We start from the raw sequence: 25,050 nt of genomic DNA, 5'->3' as shown, positions 1-25,050 counted from the left end.
TTACATAATATGTCCTACGCCAGGACCCAGGAAATAAATGACTCCTTAAATTGGTGACAGAAAAAGTTATTTCTTATAAGACACTCTTATGTTTTTCTTTTTTTCTTGTTAGACAACAAGAAATGTACAACCCAGGAGTATTCCTGCTTTTCTTTAATCATTGGGCTTCTCCGAACTAAATGTTCAACTAGATTACGCATATCAGATACCTGATAATATTTACTTCTCTGTTCATATCAACTGCTTGCTCTATTTTGAATGTAATGCTTTTATTATCTCATTTGAAACTTATTAAATTTTGAAAATCTACTTCAAATCCTTTCCTGGAAGCAGAAAAAAAAAAGTCCTAAAGAAAAATAAAAAACGGAATCCAGGAAAACTGCTTTCAAGTCTACGGACAGCCCAAAGAAATAATGCCTTTTTGACAGTTTACAACCAACAACTACAAAAAAAAGTGACATCGCTGACCTTACCAGCCTTTCATAAGAAACTTGACTCTGCTCTGGGCTGCTAGATGTAACAAAAGAAAAAAGGGACTTGATCCTCCTCTTTTTTGGATCTGCTATGAATTCAGGTTTTTACACTTAATTTCATCTCAGTCACTTAAATACTAAATTTCCCAGATGATCACAAAACTAAACAACATAATTAAACACTCAAGAGCTAGAAAGAAAGGGGTGAGAGCAGAATGCATCCAAAACTCCCATCCTTCATATTGTGGGTTCAAGGAAACCAAACAAGAATGTAAACAAAGCTAGAATCCAAAATAAAAGTCATTAACCAACTCCTAACTTCACAACCTGAGGATAAGACGTGAAGGCCTGTACCCCTTTTTAAAGGAAGTCAACCACACAGTAAAAAAAAAAAAAAAAAAAAAAAAACAGAACAAGTTAAACGCTCTCAAGGTCTCCTTCTCAGAATCGAGATTTTAAGATAGACAGTATAACCTGTTTTCTGATAGATTCAGAATGCTTCATCAAGTTTTAAATATTCGACATTCTTACTTTTAATGTTGATGGCTACAGACATCAAAGATCCCTTTGCTTCTCTTCTATCCTTTCCTGTTTAATAAACATTTATTAAGTATAAGGCAAAGTTTCAAGTATCATGTGAGATACACAGGTTACCAAAGGGCTTGATCCTGACCTTAAGTATTTATCATTTAGTGGGCAAATGCAAACTGTAGTTGAGAAATTCCCATAAACCTCTTAACAGTGAATGAAAACAACCACTTCAACCTTCAAATGATAAAAAAAAGCAAAAACCTTCACTCTGCTTTTTGGATTCCACCTTGCCATGTCCTTTCACCACCCCCTCCCATGCAGTCACCACTGGCTAATGAATGTTTACCTGTCTGCATACTTAATGTAAAAAAAAATTTTTAAATTTAATACAGAATTTCTACAGTTTGATTTTTTTTTTTTAATGGGGGCTTTTTATAGCACTGTTCCTAGAATGGACTTACTACTAGTCTTTTTCAAAATCTCCTTAGGCCACTAACTAATCCTTTCATAAACTATATTTTTATATTTAATTGCCTCTATTTTGCCTTTATATGTACCACTAATTCCTAAAATTAAGATGTTGATTCTCTTTGGAGATGACAGGTTTTACTATTAGGCTTCAAAGATCCTGAAAGAAGTGCTGAGCTGGGGGCTGGCTCTCCTATGTTGGCAGTAAGGCTAAGGTGGGATCCACAGGGGTTCAGAGTGATTATTAGGGAACAGAGGCGCCACCACCACAAGTGTTTTTACCTTGTTCACAGGCAGAATTGGAAGGTTGGTCCTGGATGGCTGCCTGGTCCTTGATGCTTTCAGTGGTCTCTTGATTTGCGGAAAGTCTTGTTTAGAAACAAGTGTTTCCGTTGACACAGATGAGGAATGTCTCTTTAATATTTTTATAAACCACTTAAAACCTAACAGATTTGGTTTGTGAGTCACTTTCCTATGAGTACCAAGGGAGTTCCTGGTTGGAAGGTGCTCTTTTTCATCTTGGTAACGTGCAGTGTTTAATGGAGAGAGTACGTTTGTATTTGATATTTTCCGGTTCATTTCCAGGACCTGGGACTTATTCAAACCAACAGCTGCTGTATCAGGAAAGAACAAATTCACGTTCTGACTTCTTGTCAGGGTGTTGCATGCTGTGGTCTCAAATTCCTTAAGTGGTTTTAATGTTCGATGAACAAGTCTTTGGCACTGACACGCTTTTGATAAAATATAGTGACATCTGGCCAAGGATCTGAGAAGTCTGGCTGACATTACCACATCTCAAGCTACAAGAAAAAGAATTCAAAGTTCAAGTTTTTTAATAAAAAATGTTAATAAGATATATAGTGTTTTCCCAGGTAACAGGTATATTTCTGTAAAACAATTTGCAAAGTAGATACATCTTAACTTAAGCCTAGTAAAAGAATGAGGTTAAAAAAATACAAGTGTTTTCACCACCTCTCCTTTAGTCAACCTTTAGCCTTCTTTCTGGAAGGTTACAAGACTATAAAGCTATTGAGGGACTTCCCTGGCGGTCCAGTGGTTAAGACTCTGCGCTCCCAATGCAGGGGGCAAGGGTTCAATCCCTGGTCTGGGAACTAAGATCCCAAATGCCGCGCGGCGTGGCCAAACCAAAAAAAAAGTAGTTTATTTGTCCTTTAAACACATAGCATTTTTTAACACCTTCAAGCAACAGACAATTATTGGGGCCTATCAGAGGTGATGTTTGAATCGGGTTTCAAAAGGGCAGAGGGATCAGCAAGTCAAACACCCCAGGTAAACAGTGTTGTTCACCTGACAAACAGGATGCAACTTCAGGGGAGCCAGGCGTGAGCTGCAGCAGCAGCTGAGGGCCGAACAGGAGCCTGTGGCTGCAACCTAAGTACTGGTCCTAAAGAGTCTCTATAGGAGGGGGAAGTCGGAGCTCTTCACGTGAGACTCACATGGTCAAAAGTACATTTAAGAAACATATTTTTGGTTAAAACTTAGAGGGGGAACTGAGAGAGACTAAGACATTGCTTTCTGAGTACTTTGTACCCAGCAAGCGCTCTGCTTCACCTCACGACAATCCCGTGAGGTACTTCACAGGGGAAACTGAGGCTTAGGGAGGCTGACTGCTTACAATCAGTGATGCAGAGACAGAAGGAAATCCCAGGCTTTTGCAGTTCTAAAGACAACGCTGTAACCACTGCATATATATTATCTCCCTTTAAAAGGATGAGGCCAAGGATGAGTCACTGCGATATTTAGGAGGTAGAACCTGCTGCTTTCAAAATATCTTCCAAAGCTGGAATTCTCTATTTAGTTCTAGTCCAACTAGCTATTCTAGTTCACCTTTAGTTATACTATTACCTGCCAGCTGAACCAGTGGGTTTTGCAGAACCTAATTAGACACTATTTTAGGAATCTGTTTACACAGACCTGGATTCTTCCATTCTCTTCTAGGAAATTCTTACCTCCAAGCTCTAAATCTTGCCTTCACACAGAGGCTGGGACAAAGAATGTAAAAGCTACAGGACAAACAAGTGTGTTTTCTACCTTTGCTGAGGAAAACAGAGGGGTAGCATTTAAGGTATCCGACACACACACAAAATTATTTAGGCTTTGTTAAAAACTGGAACACATCTCAGAAAAGTGAAATTTTAATTGCACAAACTAAATTTAAAGATAAAAATACACTAGATTTTTAATTACATTAAGAGCTTTATATAACATTTTGGGCATCGAATTTCCGTGTTCCACATCATCCTTGTCATAATTCTTGATGGTTTCTACATCCGTGCAGATTGGTGGGAGGCGTGATCCGCCCCCCACCCCCCCGAGTGATCTCATCTTCCATTCTCCCTTAGCCACTCACTCCCAGGGTCTTAGCTCCGAGCTATATCGTGGCCATTAGGCACCTGCGGCTATTGAGCACTTGAAATGTGGCTCAATAAAATTTAAAAAATAATTTTTTTTGGTACCTTGTATTTTATACTTAATATAAAAAAGTAAAATACCTCAATAATTTTTATATTGATTACTTGTTGAAATAATATTTTTAGATATATTGGGCTAGATAAAATTAACCTCACCTCTTAATTTTTACTTTTAAAGTGTCTAGAAAACTTAAAATGCCGTGTGTGGCTTGTATCGTATACCTGTTGGAGGGTCCTGCTCTAGACCTGTCATTACCAGTATCTGTAACCTCATGTTCTCAATTTCAAGCATTCTACTCTCCAAACACCACCTCTGATCTTTCAGGCTCACTCCTTCTATCACCCAATTCCAACAGTTCTTCAACCCCAACAGGACCTACAATTCAATGATCCAAGCACTTTTTCACTGCCCCTCACTCCCCACATCACTTCCCCCACACTTAGCTATATTCCATGGGCCCCAAATCCCTTGCACCCCTCTCTTCCACATACCCACGTGACAAAACCTCAACGTGAATTAAATATAATTCACCCAATTTGTGCCTGGACTCCTGCACCTCAACGTGGCTGGAGACAGACAACCAACCAACAACCATCTGGTCTCACTTTAAAATCATGACCACCCACTTCAGGTGGGCCCTTCATGCCGCTCAACGATCTTAAATACTGTACTTCCATACTATATTTTACTTTTCGCTCTCTCCTCACACCTTCAATGCCTCCTCCTTTCTCATCCTCAATAACGACCTTGCTTCCTCTTTGGTTGACAAAACAGAAATAATCAGGAGAGAACTTCCACCAGCTCTTGCCATCATCCACCTGCCCACCTATTGCTTTTGTGCCCATATACTTTGTCTTGCCTTCTGCTGCTACAGATGAGGTGCCCGTGGTCCCATCTACAGCCAGGTCCTCTATCTGCACACCGAGTCTCTTCCTTCCCTGCCTACAGAAGACATAGTTAAGCTCTTCTCCCCTCTCTCTCCCATGCTATTTTTCCCTTTTTACTGACACATTCCTATTAGCATACAACTAGGCTCTGATTTCTCCCACCTTATAAAAACAACTCTTCCCCGACACCCATCTTCCCTTCCATATACTACACTTGTTCTCTGAGCTCCTTTCCTTTTAGAGGAGTTTTATTGCCTCTCTCCATCTCCTCTTCTCTGATTTTTTTTGAACCCACTCCAATTGGACTTTCATCTCTGTCACTTCACCAAAACCCATTTGTCAAGGCCAGCAACGACCACCACATTTATAAGTCCTGTGGTCACTTCTCAGTATTTATTTTACCTGACTGACCAGCAACATGTGATACAGCTAATCACTCCACCCTACTCCCTCACTCGCTTCTGGGATACCACGCTGGCCATTTTCATCCTACCTCATTGGTAGGATGTCTCTTTTGCTGGTTTCCCATCCCAAGAATGTAATGTACCAAGGCCCAGTATTTGGGTCACCTTTCTTCTCTATTCTCAGCTCCTGGTGATCTCACCCAATCTCATAGTTTTATATAGTACCTACAATTGATGAATAGCAAATATTTATCCCTAAACTACTCTGATGAGCATGAAAAATGTAACATGCTCAAAACTGAGCTTCTGAAATCTTCCTGCAAATCCTATTCTTCCCAGTCTCCCCCACTCATGAAATAGCAATTACATCCTTACCTTTGCTAAGCCCCCAAACCTGCAGTCCACCTTATTCTTCTCTTCCTTCTCCATACCCAATCTGTCAGCAAATCCCACTGGCTTTGTTCGGACTGGTCCTCACCACCAACACTGCCACCACCCTGGCCCAAGCTGCTGTCCTTCCCAGGGATTATTGTCACAGCCTCCGAATTGGTTTCCCAGCTTCTGTTCTTCAGATTCTTCTGAACACAGCAACCAAACTCAAATCGGATTACATCTTCCCTCTTCATAAAATTTGATGATGGCCTCACATTTCACTTGAAATAAAAGCCAAACACCTTAAGATAGACTGCATGGCCCTCCATTCTCTGCCCTTTATCACCACTCTGACATCTCCTCCAGCTTTTTCCCCCTGCTCATTTTGCTCCAGTCACTCTGGTCTCTGGATCTCTGCACTTACTATCCCTTATACTCTTCTCCCGGGTGTCTGTAAGCCTCATTCCCTCACCTCCTTCAGACCTTTGCTCAAATGTCTCCTACACAGTGAAGTCTTCCCCGACCACTTCATTTAAAACGCACACCAGCACCCGCACTCTAGCTTCCTCCACTCTCTATTTCTCCATTGCATTTAACATCACTTGCAAACACGTTGTGTTCTTAATTTATTAACTCACACAACAAATTATGAACTGAGTTCCTACCATGTGACAGAAATTGTCCTACTTGCTAATACAGCTGAAAATAAAATAGACGAAAATCCCTATCTTTTGAAACTTACATCACAGTGGGGGTGACAGATAATACACGTGGTAAACCACTAAAATATACATTAAATAGTCACAACGCTACAGGGAAAAATACAGAAGAGGAAAGGAGATCTTTGTCTCTCTCCTGTAGCACCTAAGCTCCTTGAGGATGAAGATTTGCCTTTTGTTCATGCTGTGTCTCCTGTAACCAGAGTGCCCAGCACACAGCAGGTATTCAACTCGTATTTTTTGAATGAAATACAAGGCAGCTACTCAGTTCTTGGACACATTTTCTACTTTTTAAGAACATACAAACTGAGAAATCTGTATCAACTAGACTATGAGTCAATGGATAAGTGGCGCTAATCTCTGGGAGCACGCCTTCCAATTCCTTAAGCTGCTCAAAATTATTTTATCTTTGCAGTTACCGCTATGCACTGGCTGAAAGAAGGGTTCAGTACGTGGGTATGGACGGAGTGCTTTTCACTCCCAGCTAAATCGACCAAAGATCACTGTAATAGGCAGGGGGCCTCCGCTGTACCGGTGAAACACGTGACGCGAGACGTTCAGGGCGGCGGGGAGCAAAGGGCGGACCGCTGTGCGAGACCATACAAGCTCCCAGAACAAGGTAGTGCACTAACCTCTCCGCGGGAGGAAAAGACAGACGCGCCAAACGCGCAAGCTCCTACGCCTCTGCCGCAGGCAAGAGACAAGAGTCCCGGCGGCAGCCCCGCGCTCCCGCAGCCAGTCCCAACACGGACCCAGCGCCCCTCCCAGAGCCCAACACTACGCAGGCGCACAGGACTCCTGGCCCAGCGGAGCGTAAGCCGCCCGGTCCACGTGACCGTAGGACCACGTGACCCGTGCTGCCGCGACCTTATACGCTCCCTAGTTCCTGCGACGTCCCGGTCCCTGGTTGCTTCCGCCTTCCGCCCGCTTCCTTATTCCGCTTCTCTCGTCGCCCTCAGCTGTCCCCACCTTCGTCCCCGGAAGATCTCCGGGTCCTCGGCCATTGTTTGTCTCTTCTACGGGCACCAAATAAAGTTTCTTCATTCAAAAGCATTTTTTAAATCCACATCCCTCCCTTTCTCAGCTCCTCCCCCGCGCCTGCACCGCCTCCCTTCCTGCGGCGTGTGAAACCCGAGCGTTGGCGCGGGGAGCGCGGAAGGTGATGGCGGGGCCTCTGGTGTCTCTCTCGGCACGGGACGTAGGGTTCGTGTCGCTTTCCTCCCCCGCTCCTCTCCTTTTCCTCCTCCCCACTTTTGCGGAGAGCTGGGCCTCGTCGGGAACCTGTGGGTACCAGCGGGGAAGCAGCGGCGGGCCGGAGGCGCCTGCTTCCCGCCGCCAGCGAGTTCCATCCCGCCGTCCGGGCTCCGCTTCCCGGGGACGGCGCCTCGGTTTCTAACGGCTTGCGGGGAGGCGAGGGCTAGGCGGCCGGTCTCCGGGCTCCAGGGTCGTATCGGCTTTGCAGCTTCTTCCTTGCGCTGATTCGTGGCTTCTTCCCTGCCTACACGGGAACGGACTGCGAACCCCGACTGAAAATCTCCGCTTACCCCCACCTCTCTACAATGGTGGTTCAGGGGTTTTGATAGCCTTGTATTAATGTGTATCAGTTAACGCGTCTTTCAAGTGGTTCGATACTGTTCTGTTTTTTTTTTTTGGTTTTGGTTTTTTTTTTTAACTTACGCATGACTGTCTTGAGAGTGTATGCCTCCTTTCAGAGTGTTGCAGCGCGTGGCTTTAATCATATTTTAATTAATAAACCTACTTTGGGGGGGATTAAAGTTGTCTGCAAAAGTTAGGGGTCTGAGATCTGTCGAGAAATGTGTTTCTTCCTATTGCTGACCAGATCAATTCATAATCCCACTATAAAAAGTGCCTGTACCTTCTTGCGTTTTAGGTGTCATGTTATAGATTCTATAACATTATTATATCTGTCTGTATAAATTGAGAGGCCCAATTTATATTTGAAATACGTCCTTACTGCAAAAGATGGCAAAACACAAGAGCACTTGGAAGAAATTGACCGTATCGGCAGTAGATTGAGGCCAGAGAGGCCAATGTCCCAGAATTTAAGCATGTACTCACCTTCAGGCAAATATAGGGAGTGTCTGCGTCCTTAAATTTTGAGTCCTAGGCATCTCTGCTCTCACCCAAGTCCTGGACCTGAGACCTTACCCTTAGAGATGGAAGCCTCTGAGGAAATTTAGTAGCTGGAAAAATAGAATGATTTTCCAGTTAAGTAAAATCTCAAAGGACTGTCACTTCTTTTCGTATCTGCTGCCTTGGAAAATTCAAGTGTCAAGTGATTTAATATTCTTTCTCTTCTCCCAAGGAATTAGTAGTAATTGTTAAAAGTTAAATTCTGCTCAGAGCAGTTATTATGCATATTAAAACCTACTCACTGTAAAACACCACAGAATCAGAAAGCACTTTTCCTATTTTTTTGCTATTTTTTTGAGTTTTATGGTTAACATTTGAGGAAGCCTCTTGAAAAAATACTCAGGGTATATAACCCTATTTTTTAAAATTGCAATAAGGTCTTTGAGTTTTTAGAAGTGTGATGATCCCACATTAAAGTTAGAATAGGAGATTTGGGCAGAAGTATTCCAACTTTCTTCATTTTTACTGTGTCTCTGGTGATCTGAAGATATACATGAACTGATCAGTTAAGTTTTGTGCTTTCTATCTAAAAACTGCACAGTACTAAAGGCTTTTTTCTAACCGAATCATGTATGTCCTTAAACTAATTAAACATACAGTGATAATCTGTAACCCTTGATTTTTGCTTGTCTAAAGTCAAGAATATCTTTAATTTTTGATTCAGGTATACTCAAGTTTTGTTCCTCTCCAGCTTTCTTCATTCTTTGACACTTTTCGAAAATCTCTTATATTTTCTGGTTGGGAGAGCAAGATGGTAATATGCCTTAATTTTGTTTAGGGGCAGAGAGGATGGAAGGAGTTATTAGGCAGGTAAAGAAGGCAGCAAGAAAAACCTTAGAAAAGAATCAAGTTGGCTAAGAGTATAGACAAAGAGAAGCAGGTTCATAAATATCTTTCATTATATTTTTCTAGCACAGTAAAGTCTTTCAGGCAGTTTTACATCCATTGCCTCATTCATCTTTCTAAGTAGAAGTCACTTAGTAAGTAATAGACCTAGGAGGAAAGCCTGTTTGATTTTTAGGATAACTCTTTTTCTGTCCTATCCCATTGTTAAACTAGTTTCTGATTAAGGAAAATAAAAGGAATACAATGAGAAAGATAAGAAAGATTAAGTAGACTCCAGGGTAGAGCCTGGAATTCGAGGCACAAAGAGTGCTTAGCTTTTACGATATACCAGAGAAGTTTTCAGATTTTCCTGTGTTACTATAGGAGTTGGGCAATGCTGGTTTACTTTACAGGGCTTGTATGAGAAGGAATTTGAATTTAAATGAGGTGTTCCAGAAACTGAAAGATGACCAGCCTTCTAGTGTTAATGCTCCTAAGTAATATACTGTGTATATGACTCTTTTCTAGGTCATTTGCATATCTTACAGTTAAAGACAGATTACCACAGATCTTAACCAAAGCTATTGATACATTGCATCGACATAAAAGTGAATTTTTCGAGAAACATGGAGAGGTAAGAATTGTGTTTTAACATTAATTCTTTTTTGGTTAACTCTAACAGAAACACAATAAGCAGTTTTTCCTCTGTGGTAATGGTCATTCCACCTGGAGATAAGTTCATATGGTGAAACTTAAAAAAAAAAGGCAGGCTAGATAAGGCAACATAATGTTGATATGAGATCTGTGTTGTTCTTTGATTTTTCAACTTAAGAATTCTAAATTTAAATGTTTATAATAGTTTTTGAAAGACATAAAATGTAGTTTTGAAATGTATTAGTTTTTTTCTTCTTAAATTTAGATACATAAAAATTTGCTACCCTAGAGGAATTATGTATATATGTGTGTACATATATACTTATATTTATAGATAAAATAATTATATATAAATTAATTACATGTAAACTATTCATATATACGTGTGTGTGTGTGTGTGTGTGTGTATTTTTTTTTCTTCCCCCTGTATTTCTGCAGAAAGGCCTGGAAGCTGAAAAGAAAGCAATTTCTCTTCTTTCTAAATTACGGAATGAATTGCAAACAGATAAACCAATTGTTCCTTTGGTTGAGAAGTTTGTTGATACTGACCTATGGAATCAGTACCTAGAATATCAACAGAGCCTTTTAAATGAAAGTAATGGAAAACCAAGGTGGTTTCTCTCACCGTGGTTGTTTGTCGAATGCTACATGTATCGTAGAATTCATGAAGCAATTATCCAAAGGTAAGTATATAGCCATCAAAAAACAAATGTTTTAGATAATTTGTGCTTTTTAAAAAATTATAAAATGATAAGTTTTCAGGTAAAAACCAATAGAAGCCTGTATTCAGTTCAACAGATATTAATGGCACTATTGGATATTTCTGCGAATGTTATTGCTGTAATACATTCTTGGCAATTATAATCCACTTGCCCAGAATAGACCTAAGATTGAATATCTGAATAGGATATTCAGATATAAAAATCCTTATAAAAACTTACTTATTTGTAGAGTAAAACAATGTACTTATTGAGCAAAAAATGTTAATTTGAAATAATTATTTATATAAACAATCAAGACAGGACAAAGTAAGCATATGTTTTGTTTATAAAAATAAATAATATGTCAGAATTATTTGGTGAAAGGAGTCACTACATTGTTTTACACACTGTCTTAATAATTTTTAGCTCTTTTTTTAACAGCTAGATTGGAAAAAAATAATTTTTAAAATTAATTTGTTTATTTTTTTTGTCTGCATCGGGTCTTAGTTGCGGCACGCAGGATCTTCGTTGTGGCGCGCGGACTCCTCTCTAGTTGTGGTGTGCAGGTTTTCTCTTCTCTAGTTGTGGCGCACGGGCTCCAGAGTGGGTGAGATTAGTAGTTGGGGCATGCGGGCTTAGTTGCCCCACGGCATGTGGGATCTTAGTTCCCTGACCAGGGATCGAACCCACATCCCCTGCATTGGAAGGTGAATTCTTTACCACTGGACCACCAGGGAAGTCCCCCAGATAATTTTTTATAGGTTCGTTTATACTAATTTAATTTTTCCTAGGAAAATTCTGATGGAGAACTGACCTGTAGAGCAGAAGAAAGTGTAATATGGATCATTCTTTTAGTTCACAGGTTACAGAAATACCGGTTTGCTGAATAAGAGGAATCCTTTGGTATCTATTCCTAAACATAGCGTAGGATAATTGAAAACAATTGATTAAACCAGCACTAATATTAAAATAAAAAGATGACTTTGGGGAACATGCGTAAATTTGAGTCTATTCACTTTTTTTTGTCTTCATCTTTATAAATTATTTTAAAGTCAAAAGTTTTTGTATTTGCTGAATAAGTATGTTTTAGGTCTTGTGCTCTAAAAGCAGAATATAATGTTAAAAACATAGCACAGGGCTTCCCTGGTGGCGCAGTGGTTAGGAGTCCGCCTGCCGGTGCAGGGGACACGGGTTCGAGCCCTGGTCCCGGAGGATCCCACATGCCGTGGAGCGGCTGGGCCTGTGAGCCACAATTACTGAGCCTGCGCGTCTGGAGCCTGTGCTCCGCAGCAAGAGAGGCCGCGATAGTGAGAGGCCCGCGCACCGCGATGAGGAGTGGCCCCCGCTTGCCACAACTGGAGAAAGCCCTCGCACAGAAACGAAGACCCAACACAGCCATAAATAAATAAATAAATAAAATTTAAAAAAAAAGAAATAAGCAAAACATTCTCTCTATACATTTGATCTTAAAAAAAAAAAAAATCTAATTTGTTAAAAAAAAACAACAAACCCCAAAAACATAGCACATTTTCTGGCTCACGGATCCAAGCAAAAGACTATAGCAAACACTAGGCACTGTCATATATTGAACACCAGCTCCGTTCTAGTTACTTTGCAGCCCAGTGAAGTATAGGTGTTATGATTTCCGTTCTACAGTGGAGGAAACTGAGGCTCAAAGAGATTAGAAACTTGCCCAGGGCTGCATGGTTAGTAAATGGTACAGCCAGTATTTGAGCCTGGTCTGTGTAAATCGGATTAGAGCCCTCCTCACACAAGTAGTACATTTGGATATCTTTCCAGGACTAAGGTTAGTCTGACGTTCTGGGTGATGGTTTCATAACTTTGGAAAATATCCATGGTATTAGACAAAGCTGCTGAAGTGCTGAAACGCTGAGTAGCACCCTGAACAGGCTTAGTGGAGTTTGGAAGTTAGAAAGGTGACAGGAATGCTGTTTCTGAGTTTGATTTTAGAGGCGGATCAGGTTCAGAGAATGGAAACTCTAAGGCAGGAGCTTACCGACCTGGCTGCACATTTGTCACCCAGTTGGGGAAGAGTTCTTTGTTTTGTTTTTAAACGTACAGATTTGGAAATTGTTACATTAAATCCTGATGATTTAATTTGTCTGTGACGGGGCCTGCATATCAGTTTTTCTCTCCAGGCCCCAGGGAGACTCTGCCCAGCCTGTGCTGCTCAACCCGTAGTAGGTCCAGGAATAGCTTGATAAGAGGGGTAGAGGCAAAATTCAGCTTTAAGTTCCAGGAATGAGAATATTAGTCAGCCATGGATGTGGAACTCTCCTAAGGTGATCTCTGTGGCAGATATTTGAAGGTCCGGGGATTTGTCTGATACTGTACCATACTCAGGTGTCAGGTCAGTGCAAAGAAAGGCTGTCCTACAGCAGAACTAGCACTGAAGTTGTTTGTTTTAATTGAAGTACAGTGATTTACAATATTGTGTTAGTTTCAGGTGTACAGCAATGTGATTCAGATAAATATATATGTGTGTATATATATTTTAGATTATTTTCCATTATAGGTTATTACAAGATACTGAATATAGTTCTTTGTGCTATGTAGTAAATCCTTGTTGCTTATCTATTTTATGTATAGTAGTTTGTATCTGTTAATCCCATACTCCTAATTTATCACTACCCCTGAAGTAGTTTTTAAGTGTCCAATTTGTTAGGGCTCTTATAGGAAGAATTCCTGTCCTGTGTCAGTCACCCCTCCAGAGTGACCAAAGCATGGTCTTCCTAACTTTTGCAGGATCCCAAAGCACACATTAGCTTTAAGATATGTTTCTGTTGATTCTGCCCCTTACACTGAAACATACTTCTAATTTTCTTTGTCAAGATGTGTATTTTAGTTTTTTTTAGAGTTAAATGGTTGAATAATCTGCAGATCTAAATTAAGATTCAAAATTTTAGCCATACGTAAAATTTAAATATATTAAGTAAATATACTTCAGATATTGAAAAATGAAAGTACGGAGAAAATGGCAGACATTTTTAAGCTTTTATTAAAGTGTGATATACATGCAGAACAGTGCACATGTCTTAAGTGTTCAGCTGTGTCCCCAGTGGCTGGATCAAGAGGCAGAATTTAGGCCCCTTTGGATCCACTTCTAGTCACCACCATCACTGCCCCTTAAGGGTAACCACTATCGTGACCTGCATTAGTTTTGCCTGTATTTAAACTTCATTTAAATGAAATTTTATGGAGGTAGTTCTGTGTCTGGTTTCTTCTACTCAGCATTACATTGGTGAGACTCATCCATACTGTTGCATATCATTGTAAACCATTAGTTTTCATTGCTGTATAGTATTGCATGATATGAATACATGACAATCTGTTGACCTGTTCTATTGTTGATGGATATTTGAGTAGTTTCCAGTTTGGGGTTATTATGAAGAGTGCTGCTACAAATCCTCGAACACATCTTCTTGGTGAACATACGTGTGTGTTTCTGTTGCGTATATACCTAGGAGAGAACCCCTTGGTCATTGTGTACACATATACAGCTATAGTAGATTCTAAAATAGCAAACGTTTTAAAATCTGAAATCATTTATAGCTATGTGAGTTTGCTCTCTTAAATATAAGGAACAAGTCTCATTCTTAACATGAGTTGTGACTTTAAATTAATGAAGGATATGTTAATAAAGCACTAGAACAAGGGTCCACAAACTTTTTCTGTGAAGGGCCAAATAGTCAATCTTTTAGGCTTTGGAAGACACATGGTCTTTGTTGCAGCTACTCAGCTCTAGCGGTGCCAAAGCAGCCATAGGCAGTATGTAAATGAGCATGGCTGTGTTCCAATAGAACATCAGTTATAGACCCTGAAATTTGAATTTCATGTGTCACAAAATCTTCTTTTTTAATTTTTTTCAACTCTTCAAGAATGTGCAAACCGTTCTGAGCTTGCAGATCATACAGAACAGGCGGTGGGCCAGAGGGGGTCTGCAAGCTGCAGTCTGCTGACCCCTGCAGTTGAACCCACGCACCCAAATAATTTTTGTCCTTTTAAGTCACCTCGAGAGACTGATTCACTTCAGCAATGCTGCCATTGCTAAAAACGTCTTTTAATTCTTTGGAACTTCTTTCAGAGCCAGTTTACAAACCTCAAAAAAAGATTAGTCTCATTATTTTTTAGTCACTCCTCATTTTTGATCAAAAATACTTTATTCCATTTGATTTACATGCCTCATTCTACTGAAATTGCTCTGAGTGACTTCTGGCTGTTTCCAAAAACAAATTAAACTCCAAAGGATGAAGGTATACTGTCACTGACAGGACGTTTAATAATGTGCCACAGGTTCTGAAGAAAATCCCCAGAGAGGAATTCCAAAAGTGCTTTGAGCAATGGCAACATTCTTGGACTAAGGGTGTAGCTTCCCAAGGTGACTGACTGAGAAGGGAGGCAACCATCATTTGGATGTGTAAATTCTGGTATGTTTTTGGTTTTGATTTTAATCAATCCCATTGCATCAGCCACATTGCCTTTTTACCCTAAGGTAGGAGACCCATGGAAAAAGTAGCTAATTTTGAGAACAGATGATCTGAATGTTGTTGACATTTGATTCTGTAAAGTCTTTTATGTTAGTATTTCTGTCTTCTGAGTTACGTTTTTCTTAGGCCAGTATTAATACTATTTGATCTCTCATTGTACAACATGAATATGTAGCCATGGCACATACATCACCATTGGTCAAAGTCAACTTGGGAGTAAAAGTTGCTAAAAAACTAAAACTCTACACATAAATGATCAAAATTTGTCATTATAATAAAATTTACATTAATATTGTCTGATCTATCTCAAGTAGTCATTGGGTTCCCATAATCTGTATTTGACTCTATTAGTAATCAGTACATTGTATTCAACTATTCTGTTTATATCTATATGTTTGTTACTTGGAACCTGGCCACCCTGAGCACCCAAAAGAATGTTTGTTGAACTAAAGCAATTGTCTTGAAATTTTGTTTCTTTTTCTCCTTTTGCCCTGAAAACCCACTGGGTAAGTAATTATAGATACAGTCCCTATAATTATTTAATGCTTCCAGTAAAATATTTGATTAAGGAACATTTGACAGTTAGTTAAAATGAGTGTGGGGATTTATTTTTGCATAATTTGTTTAATTTGATTTATTTTGTGTAATTTGGTTATTATTTTTGTGTAACTTGATCTATGTTATACCTAGTAAAAATTACCAGTAAGTTTTTAGATGGGATGCTACTATTCTCTTTCCTTTAATAAACTGCAATTACCCAAATGTTAAAAAAAAAAAGTACAGAGTTATATAAATGTTTCACTTATGCTTTTTTCCTACTTTAGTCCACCAATCGATGACTTTGATATATTTAAAGAATTAAAAGACCAAAATTTCTTTGAGTCTCAGGAATCTATCATTGCTTTATGTACTCACCTGCAAGAGTTGATGAAAACTATTGAAGAACTAGATGAAAATCAGCTGAAGAATGAGTTTTTTAAAGTTCTTCAGGTAAATGTAATAATTCATCTCCTCAGTTTGTTTATTTAAATAGTTGAAAAATAAACCGGTACACGTTTAACAGCAAAACATGTTTACATATTGTCATTTAAGTTATCAGTGATCATTTTTTATCATTTTAATAATTATCTATTCGAGAGATGAAAATCCATTTAATCTCTGAAAAGGGGTTTTGAAATTTCTTCTACTCCCACTGGAGGTTTTAGTGGCACAGGAGTCATCTGGCTTCATAGCGCTGTCATTCTTGAGAGATACTGAAGTTCACAGTCATCTGATCGGCCCAGCCTGACTTGGCTTTGAATATTGGCCGTGTCACTTACTTGTGGTTGGACCTGAAGCAAGGTACTTAATGTTTCTGAGCGTCAGTTTCCTCATCGGTTAAGTGAGGGTGGTCCTATGCGCCTCATGATTTGACCTGAGAATTAAACTAGCTTCGTTCCTGTAAGTGTTGGGCAGAGTGGAGCACAGCTGTTGTGCAGTTGTCATCAGCAGGTGGAAACAGTCGGGTGGCCCATGGCCTGTTTCATATGGTTTTATTACATTTCTTCATCTATCTTGTCTTTAGTTTTGAATTCTCATTCAAAACATCCTAAAATTCAAAATATATCATTATAATCAGAACTATTTGAAAGTATGTGGTTTTACACAGCAGTTTCCCCAGCCCTTACTTCCCGGAAGACGTTCGAAACATTTCCAGAAAGAGATGTTTGAAAGTGCTCGGAAGAGAAATAGAGCGGGAAGCGGGACCTGGAGTGGTGGGGGAGGGGTGCAGAGCTGCAGTTTTAAGCCGGGCCCCCAGGGAAGGGCCTGCTAAGGAGGGGGGCGGGACCCGAGGCAGGTGAAGGAGGGGGTCCCCTCACGTCTGGGTGGGGCTTCCTGCGGAGCCCTGAGGGGGGAGCCTGCCAGGTGTGTGGGAGACCCTGCCGGGGAGGCCTCAGGGAATGGGGAGCAGAGGTGAGGGCCTGCAGGGCGCGGCTGCACAGAAGCCAGCGTGCCTCCGGAGCAAAGGCGAGGACTTTGGTTTTTGCTCACAATGAAGCGGGAAGCTGTTAGAGGGTTTTGCTCAGAAGAGTAACTTTTTTTTTTTTTAATAAATTTATTTTATTTATTTACTTTTGGCTCCGTTGGGTCTTCCTTGCTGCGATCGGGCTTTCTCTAGTTGCAGCGAGCAGGGACTACTCTTCCTTGCGGTGCGCGGGCTTCTCACTGCGGTGGCTTCTCCTGTTGCGGAGCACAGGCTCTAGGCGTGCGGGCTTCAGTAGTTGTGGCACACGGGCTTCAGTAGTTGTGGCTCGCGGGCTCTAGAGCGCAGCCTCAGTAGTTGTGGCGCACGGGCTTAGTTGCTGTGCAGCATGTAGGATCTTCCTGGACCAGGGCTCGAACCTGTGTCCCCTGCATTGGCAGGTGGATTCTCAATCACTGCACCACCAGGGAAGCCCAGAGGAGTAACATTAAATGACTTATTTCAAGGATTACTTCTGAGGACAGACCGAAGGCACGAGGGTGGAAATGGGAGATTTGTTACTACAGTGACTCAGGTGAGGGCAGACTGGACCAAGTTGGTAGCATCGGAGATGGTAAATGTCACCAGATTCTGGATATACTTTGAAAGTAGAGGCTACAGAAAGTGCTGATAGTTGTGGGATGTGATAAAGTCCTGATGAAACTTTGAGGGCGAGCAAAGTAAGCTGAATGGTGAAGCAGGAAAGGCATATTTTGAGTTTGGAAGAAAAGTGGTCATGGTTCTGTTAACTAATAAACGGAAGTATTATTTCCCCCTCTCACTATTATACTTAGCTTAGAATTAGAAAAGAAAAGAAAAGAAAAAATCAGCATGTCACTCCCTGCCCCTAGCCAGCCCATTCTTTTGGGAAATAATCTTTGAATATGTTCTTTGTCCCGTAAGTATAATAAATTGTGAAGAAGAAAGCGTACTGATCTATCTTCTGTCATCTAGTTCAGCCAGCTACCCCAAACTGCCACTCTTCTCCCACGTAAAGGAAGCCAAAGTTGTCCCCATTAGTGCTCACGATGACCAGCAGGTTACCTTCCTACAGGAAGCCTGAAGGTGTCTTAGTTTCTAGGGAATTATTGATGTTTTTAAAAGCCACAGCACTCCACCACTGTTCACACAAATATTTCAGTGTCAACTTCATCAAACACTGTTCTAGATGCCGGGCATGTGGTGGTGAGGAAAGCAGACTAGTCCTTGTTGTCATTGAACTTGTAATCCTGAAGGAATGTAAACAAATAATGGCACAAATAAATACAGAATGACGAACTGGAAGACGATCTGAAGGAAATGTGCCGTAGGCCAACAGAGACCCTGACCTCAGCTGGAGAGTGCCGTCCTGTGTGCCATTGTATGTTTCTTCATCAAATTTGGACACTTGAGTTATCTTTCTTTTTAAAATAATACTCTTGGTTGGAACATGCACTTTCCTCTTATTTTGAATCAGAGAATACTAGAGCCTGTTTGGGCTAATATTTATTGAATACTTCTGTATGCCAGCTTTTGGGTACATTACTTACATGCATTATGTCAGATACTCAGAATAACTCTACGAGCTAAGTGCTATTATTATCTCATTTTTCCGTTGTGGAATTTGAGCCTTAGAGCTTAATTTACCGGTGGTGGTTTATTGGAGATGCTAGGATTTGAACCCAGGTCTGTCTGATTCTAGAGCCTACAGTTCTAAACATGTAATTTTAGTTAGAGCTTAAAAAAATGGGGCTACATACCATTTCCTACAAAATAAACTTGAGTATTTCAAAGTGGAATAATAGATTATTAGAGTTGGCAGAATCTTTAGTTATCACCGTGTTCAATTTCTTTATTTTACAAGTGAGAGAACTAAATCCCAGAAAAGTTGCCAGGTCCCAAGGATGGGGGAATTTTTATTTTCTCTTGACTCTGGATTATAAAGTAAACTTTGTAGCCTCATTTTACAGCATCTGATCATGTTCTAATAATATCTGCAAGATGCAAAAACTTTCACTCTGATTAAACAATGTGAGTGCTAAAATCATTCAAACTGTTTTTTTTCTTAAGTTCATTGCATACTGGCTAAAGTTTCATTGTTTTACCTTTTTTATACAGTATACTTAGAGATAATGTAGATTGGATGGACATTTTATACTAAGAGTTTTGTAGAAATGAATTTTATGAATACTTTTAGCAACCCCACCTCCCATTACATCCTACGTAATAGAGTTTTTGTTGGTTATTCAAAAGAAGGGTAAATGTTTTGTGCTTTTTCTTTTTCAGATTTCACTGTGGGGAAATAAGTGTGATCTGTCTCTATCAGGTGGGAAAACTATTTCTCAGAAGACCAATTTAATAAATTCTTTGGAAGACCTAAAACCTTTCATTTTAGTGAATGACATGGAACATCTTTGGTCATTGCTTAGCAATTGCAAAAAAAAAAGAGAAAAATCATCTATTACTCGAGTGGATATTGTTCTGGATAATTCTGGGTTTGAACTTGTTACAGATTTAGTATTAGCTGACTTCCTGTTGTCCTCTAAACTGGCTACTGAGATCCATTTTTATGGGAAAACGATTCCATGGTTTGTTTCTGATACTACTCTACATGATTTTAACTGGATAATCGAACAACTAAAACATTCTAATCATAAGTGGGTGTCCAAATGTGGGGTTGACTGGGAAAACCATATTAAAATGGGCAGATGGGTTTACCTCGATCACATCTTTTGGACTCTGCCTCATGAATTCAGTGCAATGCCTCAAGTTGCTCCTGACTTATATGCTACACTACAAAAGGCACATTTAATTTTATTTAAGGGTGATTTGAATTACAGGAAGTTGACGGGGGACAGAAGATGGGAATTTACCATTCCATTTCATGAGGCTTTGAATGGCTTCCACCCTGCACCTCTCTGCAGTATAAGAACATTAAAAGCTGAAGTTCAGGTTGGTCTGCAGCCTGGGCAAGGTGAACAGCTCACAGCTTCTGTGCCCAACTGGTTGACCATTGGGAAATATGGAATATTTCAGTTTGATGGTCCACTTTGACTTGGTGTAGGAACTCTCAGTTGGGCAGAAAGATGTGACAGTCACTCTTCATCCCCAGAAAAGCTCTGGGAAGCTTGGCTTCTCAGTGCTCTTTTACACACATTCTGATGCTTTCTCCTTTGAACGTTTTGCCCCACTACATTGTTTTGGGGATAGGTGGATTACACTGGTTACAGATAGTTACATTTATGTTGGAATTTTAGTAACTTATTTCAAGTTAAATGCATCATTTCAAATGGTTTTAATGAACTTATTTTTCATTGGGCAGAAATATAAGTGAATTCTGCTTTAAAAGTTAACATTTTAAAAAATACTGTGCTGCATGGTATTTAATATTCTAGGAGGCATGGAATTTTACTCAACTTGATTTTGGGCTCTAGAGATAAGGGCTCAGTAAAGATATAATATATTTACATGTTAAATATGCTTTGTAAAGAGAGGCATTTCTTAACAACTGTGATATCTGAACACACGAAAGTAAAACTTACCTCATAAGTTAATTCTTAATTTTGTTCTCCTTGAATTTTATTTCATTTCAATAACCTGTATTATTTGCACGCATTTGTATTTTGATTGACCTGTAGAATGGATGGTAGGAAACACAAAATTGAACAGAATGAAACAAATAGTACTTGAAGAAATGTAACATCTTTTACATTCTATTTGTGATGTCCATAATCAACTGAAATATATTATTTTAACACATAAGTGTTTTAAATGAATGGGATTGCTCTACAGTTTAAAAAAAATGCTTTAGGTAGGAAAGATTCTTCTGCATTGACTTTGTACTACCCATGAGTTAATTCACCTTTTATAATCTTACACATTTATTGGTGATCACAGCTATTAAAGACTAAATTTCAGGTCAGTTTTTCTGAAACTGAAATTGGAAATAAACCTGGGAATGTTTTCTTGCACCAGAATAATAAAATGAATTGTAAATTGTACCGAAAATCTCACTGGTTTTATCTTCCAGTGGGGGAAGGTCAAGAAGGGAAGATTAAAAATGAGGTCTTTATGATGAAGAAACTCATAATGTATATTATAGATGTTGTCCAAGCAGTTGTTAAATTATGTCACTTAAACGAAGTGATAGTCTGTGCCCTTGCTAAGTGCTTAAAATTTTTTTGGTAAAATGTTTATATAAAGCTGCACATTTTGAATTTACTCATTTCCTTATCTACATGTGTTCCTGTTTTAAACATTGTTACTAAAATACTGAGCACATGAGAATTACTTGTAGACACTTGCCATAAATTAGAACACAATTGTATATTTGTATTAACTTCATAGCCACAGCATGAGCTATGGTATAATACATTACTTTTTTCCAAAACATGGGATTTTTTTCTATGTTCATGTTTTATTAAGAACATGAGATTATGAGGAAGTAGTTCACCCCCTCCTACAAGAAAGAGAGCAAGGAAACAAACTATAGCAAGCAAGAAGATGGCACCATGGAAGAGGAAGTCAAGACGGCATTTTAAAAAATGCTTATTTAGCAGGAGGGAGGGGCCTCCTGGAGTTTCACCAGTTGATTTTTTTTTTATAATTTTTATTTTTTATCTATTTATTTATTTTCGGCTGCTTTTGGGTCTTCGTTGCTGCACGCGGGCTTTCTCTAGTTGCGGCAAGTGGGGGCTACTCTTGCTTGTGGTGCGCGGGCTTCTCATTGCCATGGCTTCTCTTGTTGTGGAGCACGGGCTCTAGGCGCGTGGGCTTCAGTAGTTGTGGCACGTGGGCTCAGTAGTTGTGGCTCGCGGGCTCTAGAGTGCAGGCTCAGTAGTTGTGGCGCACGGGCTTAGTTGCTCCGCGGCATGTGGGATCTTCCCAGACCAGGGCTTGAACCCGTATCCCCTGCGTTGGCAGGCGGATTCTCAACTACTGCGCCATGAGGGAACCCCTTAACCAGCATTCTTGAGATAAAATTTACACACAGTTCATCCATTTAAAGTGTACAGTATTTTAGTACAGTATGTTCACAGAGTTGTGCCCCCATGACCACAGTCTGATTTCAGAAAATTTTACCCTCTCTAAAAGAAATCCTGCACCACCCATTGGCAGTCACTCCCCAGCCCCCTCTCCTCAGCACTTGGCAACTAATAATCTGCTTTCTGTCTATGGATTTACCTGTTCTGGACGTTTCATATATAAATAGAATATAAAATATGTAGTCTTTTGTGACTGGCTTCTTTTTAAGGTTCATCAGTTGTAAGCTGTATCAGTACTTCATTCCTTTTTTTTTTTGGCTGAATAATACTCCATTGTATGGATATACCACATATGGGTCTACCATATTTATCCGTTCATCAGTGAATGGACACTTGGTATGTTTCCACTTTTTGACTATTATGAATAATGCTGCTATGGACATTCGTGTGCACGTGATTGTATGTATGTGTGTTTTCAGTTCTCTTGGGTATGTACCTAGGTGTAAAAGTGCTAGATCCTGTGGCAGTTACGTTTAACATTTTGAGCAACTGCCAGACTCCCAAAGTGTTTGCAGTGTTTTACATTCCTCATGAGGGCTCCAATTCTCCATCCTTGTCAGCACTTGTTATTGTCTGTGTTTTTCATTATAGCCATGCTACTGGGTGAGAAGCAGTATCTCATTGTGGTTTCAATTTGTATTTCCCTGATGATGTTGAACATGCTTTCATGTGTTTATCGGTCATTTGTATATTTTTGGAGAAATGTCTTCAATTCTTTTTTCCATTTAAAAATTAGATTATCTTTTATTGTAAGAGTTTTAATTTTTAAAATTATGTTATTTTTATTTTTGGCCATGTTGCCACGCGTCATGCGGGATCTTAGTTCCCCGACCAGGGAATCAAACCCTTGCCCCCTGTGGTGGAAGCGCAGAGTCTTAACCACTGGACTGCCAGGGAAGTCCCAAGAGTTTATTTTTACTTATTTTTTATTGTAAGAGTTCTTATATCTTTTGCGTACAAGTCTCATCAGATATATAATTTGCAAATATTTTCTCCCATTCTATGGGGTGTCTTTTTGTTTGCAGCACAAAAGTTTTACATTTTCATGAAGTCTTCTTTATGTTTTTTGTTTCTCTTTTGTCGCGAAACACTGGTTTTTGAACTGCTTCGTAACATCACCTAAGGGCCTCTGAAATGAGGGCCCGAGACACCCAATGGACAGGGCTCTGCCTGTCGCCTTCTCCTGCTTCCCCACCTGTTCCTACCCCAGCAAATTTGGCCTATATATTATGTTTGGTGTAGGTACAAAGCAGCATGATGAGGGAAGCTGGGGCTCTGGAGTCAGCTGGGGGTGAATTTTCCACTGAAGAGCTGAGGGATCTTGGGAAACTTTCCTAAAATATCATCTTCAGTTGTTTCAACTGCTAACAATACCATACTTGCTTAAGTCTGAAGTAACTCCTGGGTAAAGCAGCCTATAAATTTCATGCAACACTTTTTTAGCAAGACATAGATCCAGTATCTTAGGTATATTATGATGAAAATGTGGATGAAGGGGAGGTAAATAATTAGGTGGAGGATGGCGGTTTATACTCCATTGATTTATGTTACTTTTTGATTAAACAGCAAATGAACAAGATTTCTTGAGATGACCCAGCTTTTTTCTGTAATTCAAGGTGGCATTTTGGTGTTTGATAAAATGCAGTAATGCTTTTGAACTTTTTAATAGCCAGAACCCATGTTGTTCAACCTCAAGGTCATGTTTCTATAAAACAAATTCCCACTGCAAAAGGCAATACCAACGTAATTCAAACCATTTTCTTAGATTTTAAGAAAACCCTAGGGTGAATTGAAAACACAGTTCAGAGTTAGAATTATTAAAATTTCCTCTCCCACCCATTTTCCTAACAGCTCCCTCTGCCCAAGCCCTCACTGAGCCTTGTTCTGGAGCCTCTAACTCCACAAAACTTTCTCCCCTCTACTCTCCTATTTCCCTGGACTGGGTGTGGGGAGTCGAGGAGACTCTGAACACTTCTACACATGCGTGTCTTACTACCTTGATAAAGTGCTAATGCGGTGTCTGACATTTATGGTATGCGATAAACGATATCTTGACATTACAGAAAATGAATAAAGCAGAGGGAAAAAATGAGAAAAATAATAAGGATGTTATTCCACCACCTCCAATACTCCTGTTAAGATTTGGATGTATTTCTCCATGCCTAGACATATTTTTTACATTTTTAAGACAAAAAAACAAACAAAAACCAGGTTTGTACTATTTAAATTAAAAAAAAAAATTCTCAAGTGGTTTTCCAGCTTCTGAGGTTTTAGTTTGGTTAATTGGTTTTGTTGTTGTCATTTTACTTTTGTAATTTTTGTCTAGTTTGCTATAATTAGTTCCGGCTGGAGGGATGGAAGATTTTTTTTTCCCCTTGGATAACAGTATGACCTGGGACTTAATAATGATCTGGGACTCATAAATACTTGATTGCTAATCCCTGGTCTCCTGTTAACTCCGTGACCTAAGTCACATTCTCACAATCTTACTGGAAAAGGAGAAGTTATTTCTGGTCAACTTGAACTACATTCAATCGCAAACCCAGATTCCCCTAGGGAAACGGGCGTCACACTGAAAGATATCAGCATTCTGGCATCCCCTAGCGGCCACCTGAGTATTCCACGAACCCTGATCTTTTCCCTTCATTTGTAAACTACAGATACTGTTGGGTGTGGAGTTAGTGTACTCTGAGCCATCCAATCCGGGGCCACTGTTCACCTGGTTCTCCTACCTTCCTGCTTTTCTTTGGTGGGTCACATTTCCCACTTTCAGTTTATTTAACATTCACCTCGCTCTCAGACCTTCCAGAATTTTGGAGAAAGGAAAACCAGTTCTTAGGGAAGACACTTCTAAAATGTTGATTCCCATAAGTTGTACATTTCTTGGGGGCAGCC

The 25,050-nt window shown here is 39.8% G+C and overlaps 2 protein-coding genes across 8 annotated transcripts in view; one reads left to right on the top strand and one right to left on the bottom strand.

The window, feature by feature from the left end:
• The window catches only part of RMND1 (required for meiotic nuclear division 1 homolog), a 44,552-nt gene extending 37,498 nt beyond the window's left edge, over nucleotides 1-7,054 (bottom strand). For 3 of the 5 annotated variants that reach the window (XR_011074918.1, XM_068550892.1, XM_068550895.1), the window contains exons 1-2: nucleotides 6,920-7,054; nucleotides 1,755-2,272 (exon numbers count right to left, since the gene is read on the bottom strand). Coding sequence is in view for 3 of the 5 variants with exons in the window: in XM_068550892.1 (XP_068406993.1) it covers nucleotides 1,755-2,258 (504 nt within the window). In the remaining 2 variants the exon portion in view is untranslated. Of the gene's footprint in view, nucleotides 1-1,754; nucleotides 2,273-5,571; nucleotides 5,835-6,919 lie in introns of those variants that run through there. The other 2 variants (XM_068550893.1, XM_068550894.1) reach the window with 2 other exon arrangements.
• Nucleotides 7,055-7,400: 346 nt separating this feature from the next.
• Nucleotides 7,401-21,313, top strand: ARMT1 (acidic residue methyltransferase 1). Of its 3 annotated transcripts, none has more exons than XM_068551605.1 (5): nucleotides 7,401-7,490; nucleotides 9,795-9,900; nucleotides 10,359-10,603; nucleotides 15,954-16,119; nucleotides 19,397-21,313. In XM_068551605.1, the coding sequence occupies exons 1-5, from the start codon at nucleotides 7,450-7,452 to the stop codon at nucleotides 20,162-20,164; spliced, it is 1,326 nt and encodes a 441-aa protein (XP_068407706.1). In that variant the 5' UTR covers nucleotides 7,401-7,449; the 3' UTR covers nucleotides 20,165-21,313. The 3 variants fall into 3 exon arrangements, with proteins under 3 accessions (XP_068407706.1, XP_068407708.1, XP_068407707.1); XM_068551607.1 differs by having other exon boundaries at nucleotides 7,418-7,446; XM_068551606.1 differs by lacking the exon at nucleotides 7,401-7,490 and adding an exon at nucleotides 8,379-8,515.
• The last annotated feature ends 3,737 nt before the right edge of the window (nucleotides 21,314-25,050 follow it).

Source organism: Eschrichtius robustus, chromosome 9, assembly GCF_028021215.1.
Source record: "Eschrichtius robustus isolate mEscRob2 chromosome 9, mEscRob2.pri, whole genome shotgun sequence".
Taxonomy (NCBI): Eukaryota; Metazoa; Chordata; class Mammalia; order Artiodactyla; family Eschrichtiidae; genus Eschrichtius; species Eschrichtius robustus.
Note: the sequence above shows the minus strand (reverse complement) of the source record. Positions and strands in the feature narration are given on the sequence as shown.

Bases quoted from the DNA above. Each gene is read 5' to 3' on its own strand.
- ARMT1 (XM_068551605.1), top strand. From the start codon at position 7,450: ATGGCGGGGCCTCTGGTGTCTCTCTCGGCACGGGACGTAGG. The intron at 7,491-9,794 runs GTTCGTGTCGCT...ACTCTTTTCTAG, and splicing joins CTCTCGGCACGGGACGTAGG to GTCATTTGCATATCTTACAG. The intron at 16,120-19,396 runs GTAAATGTAATA...TTTCTTTTTCAG, and splicing joins AGTTTTTTAAAGTTCTTCAG to ATTTCACTGTGGGGAAATAA.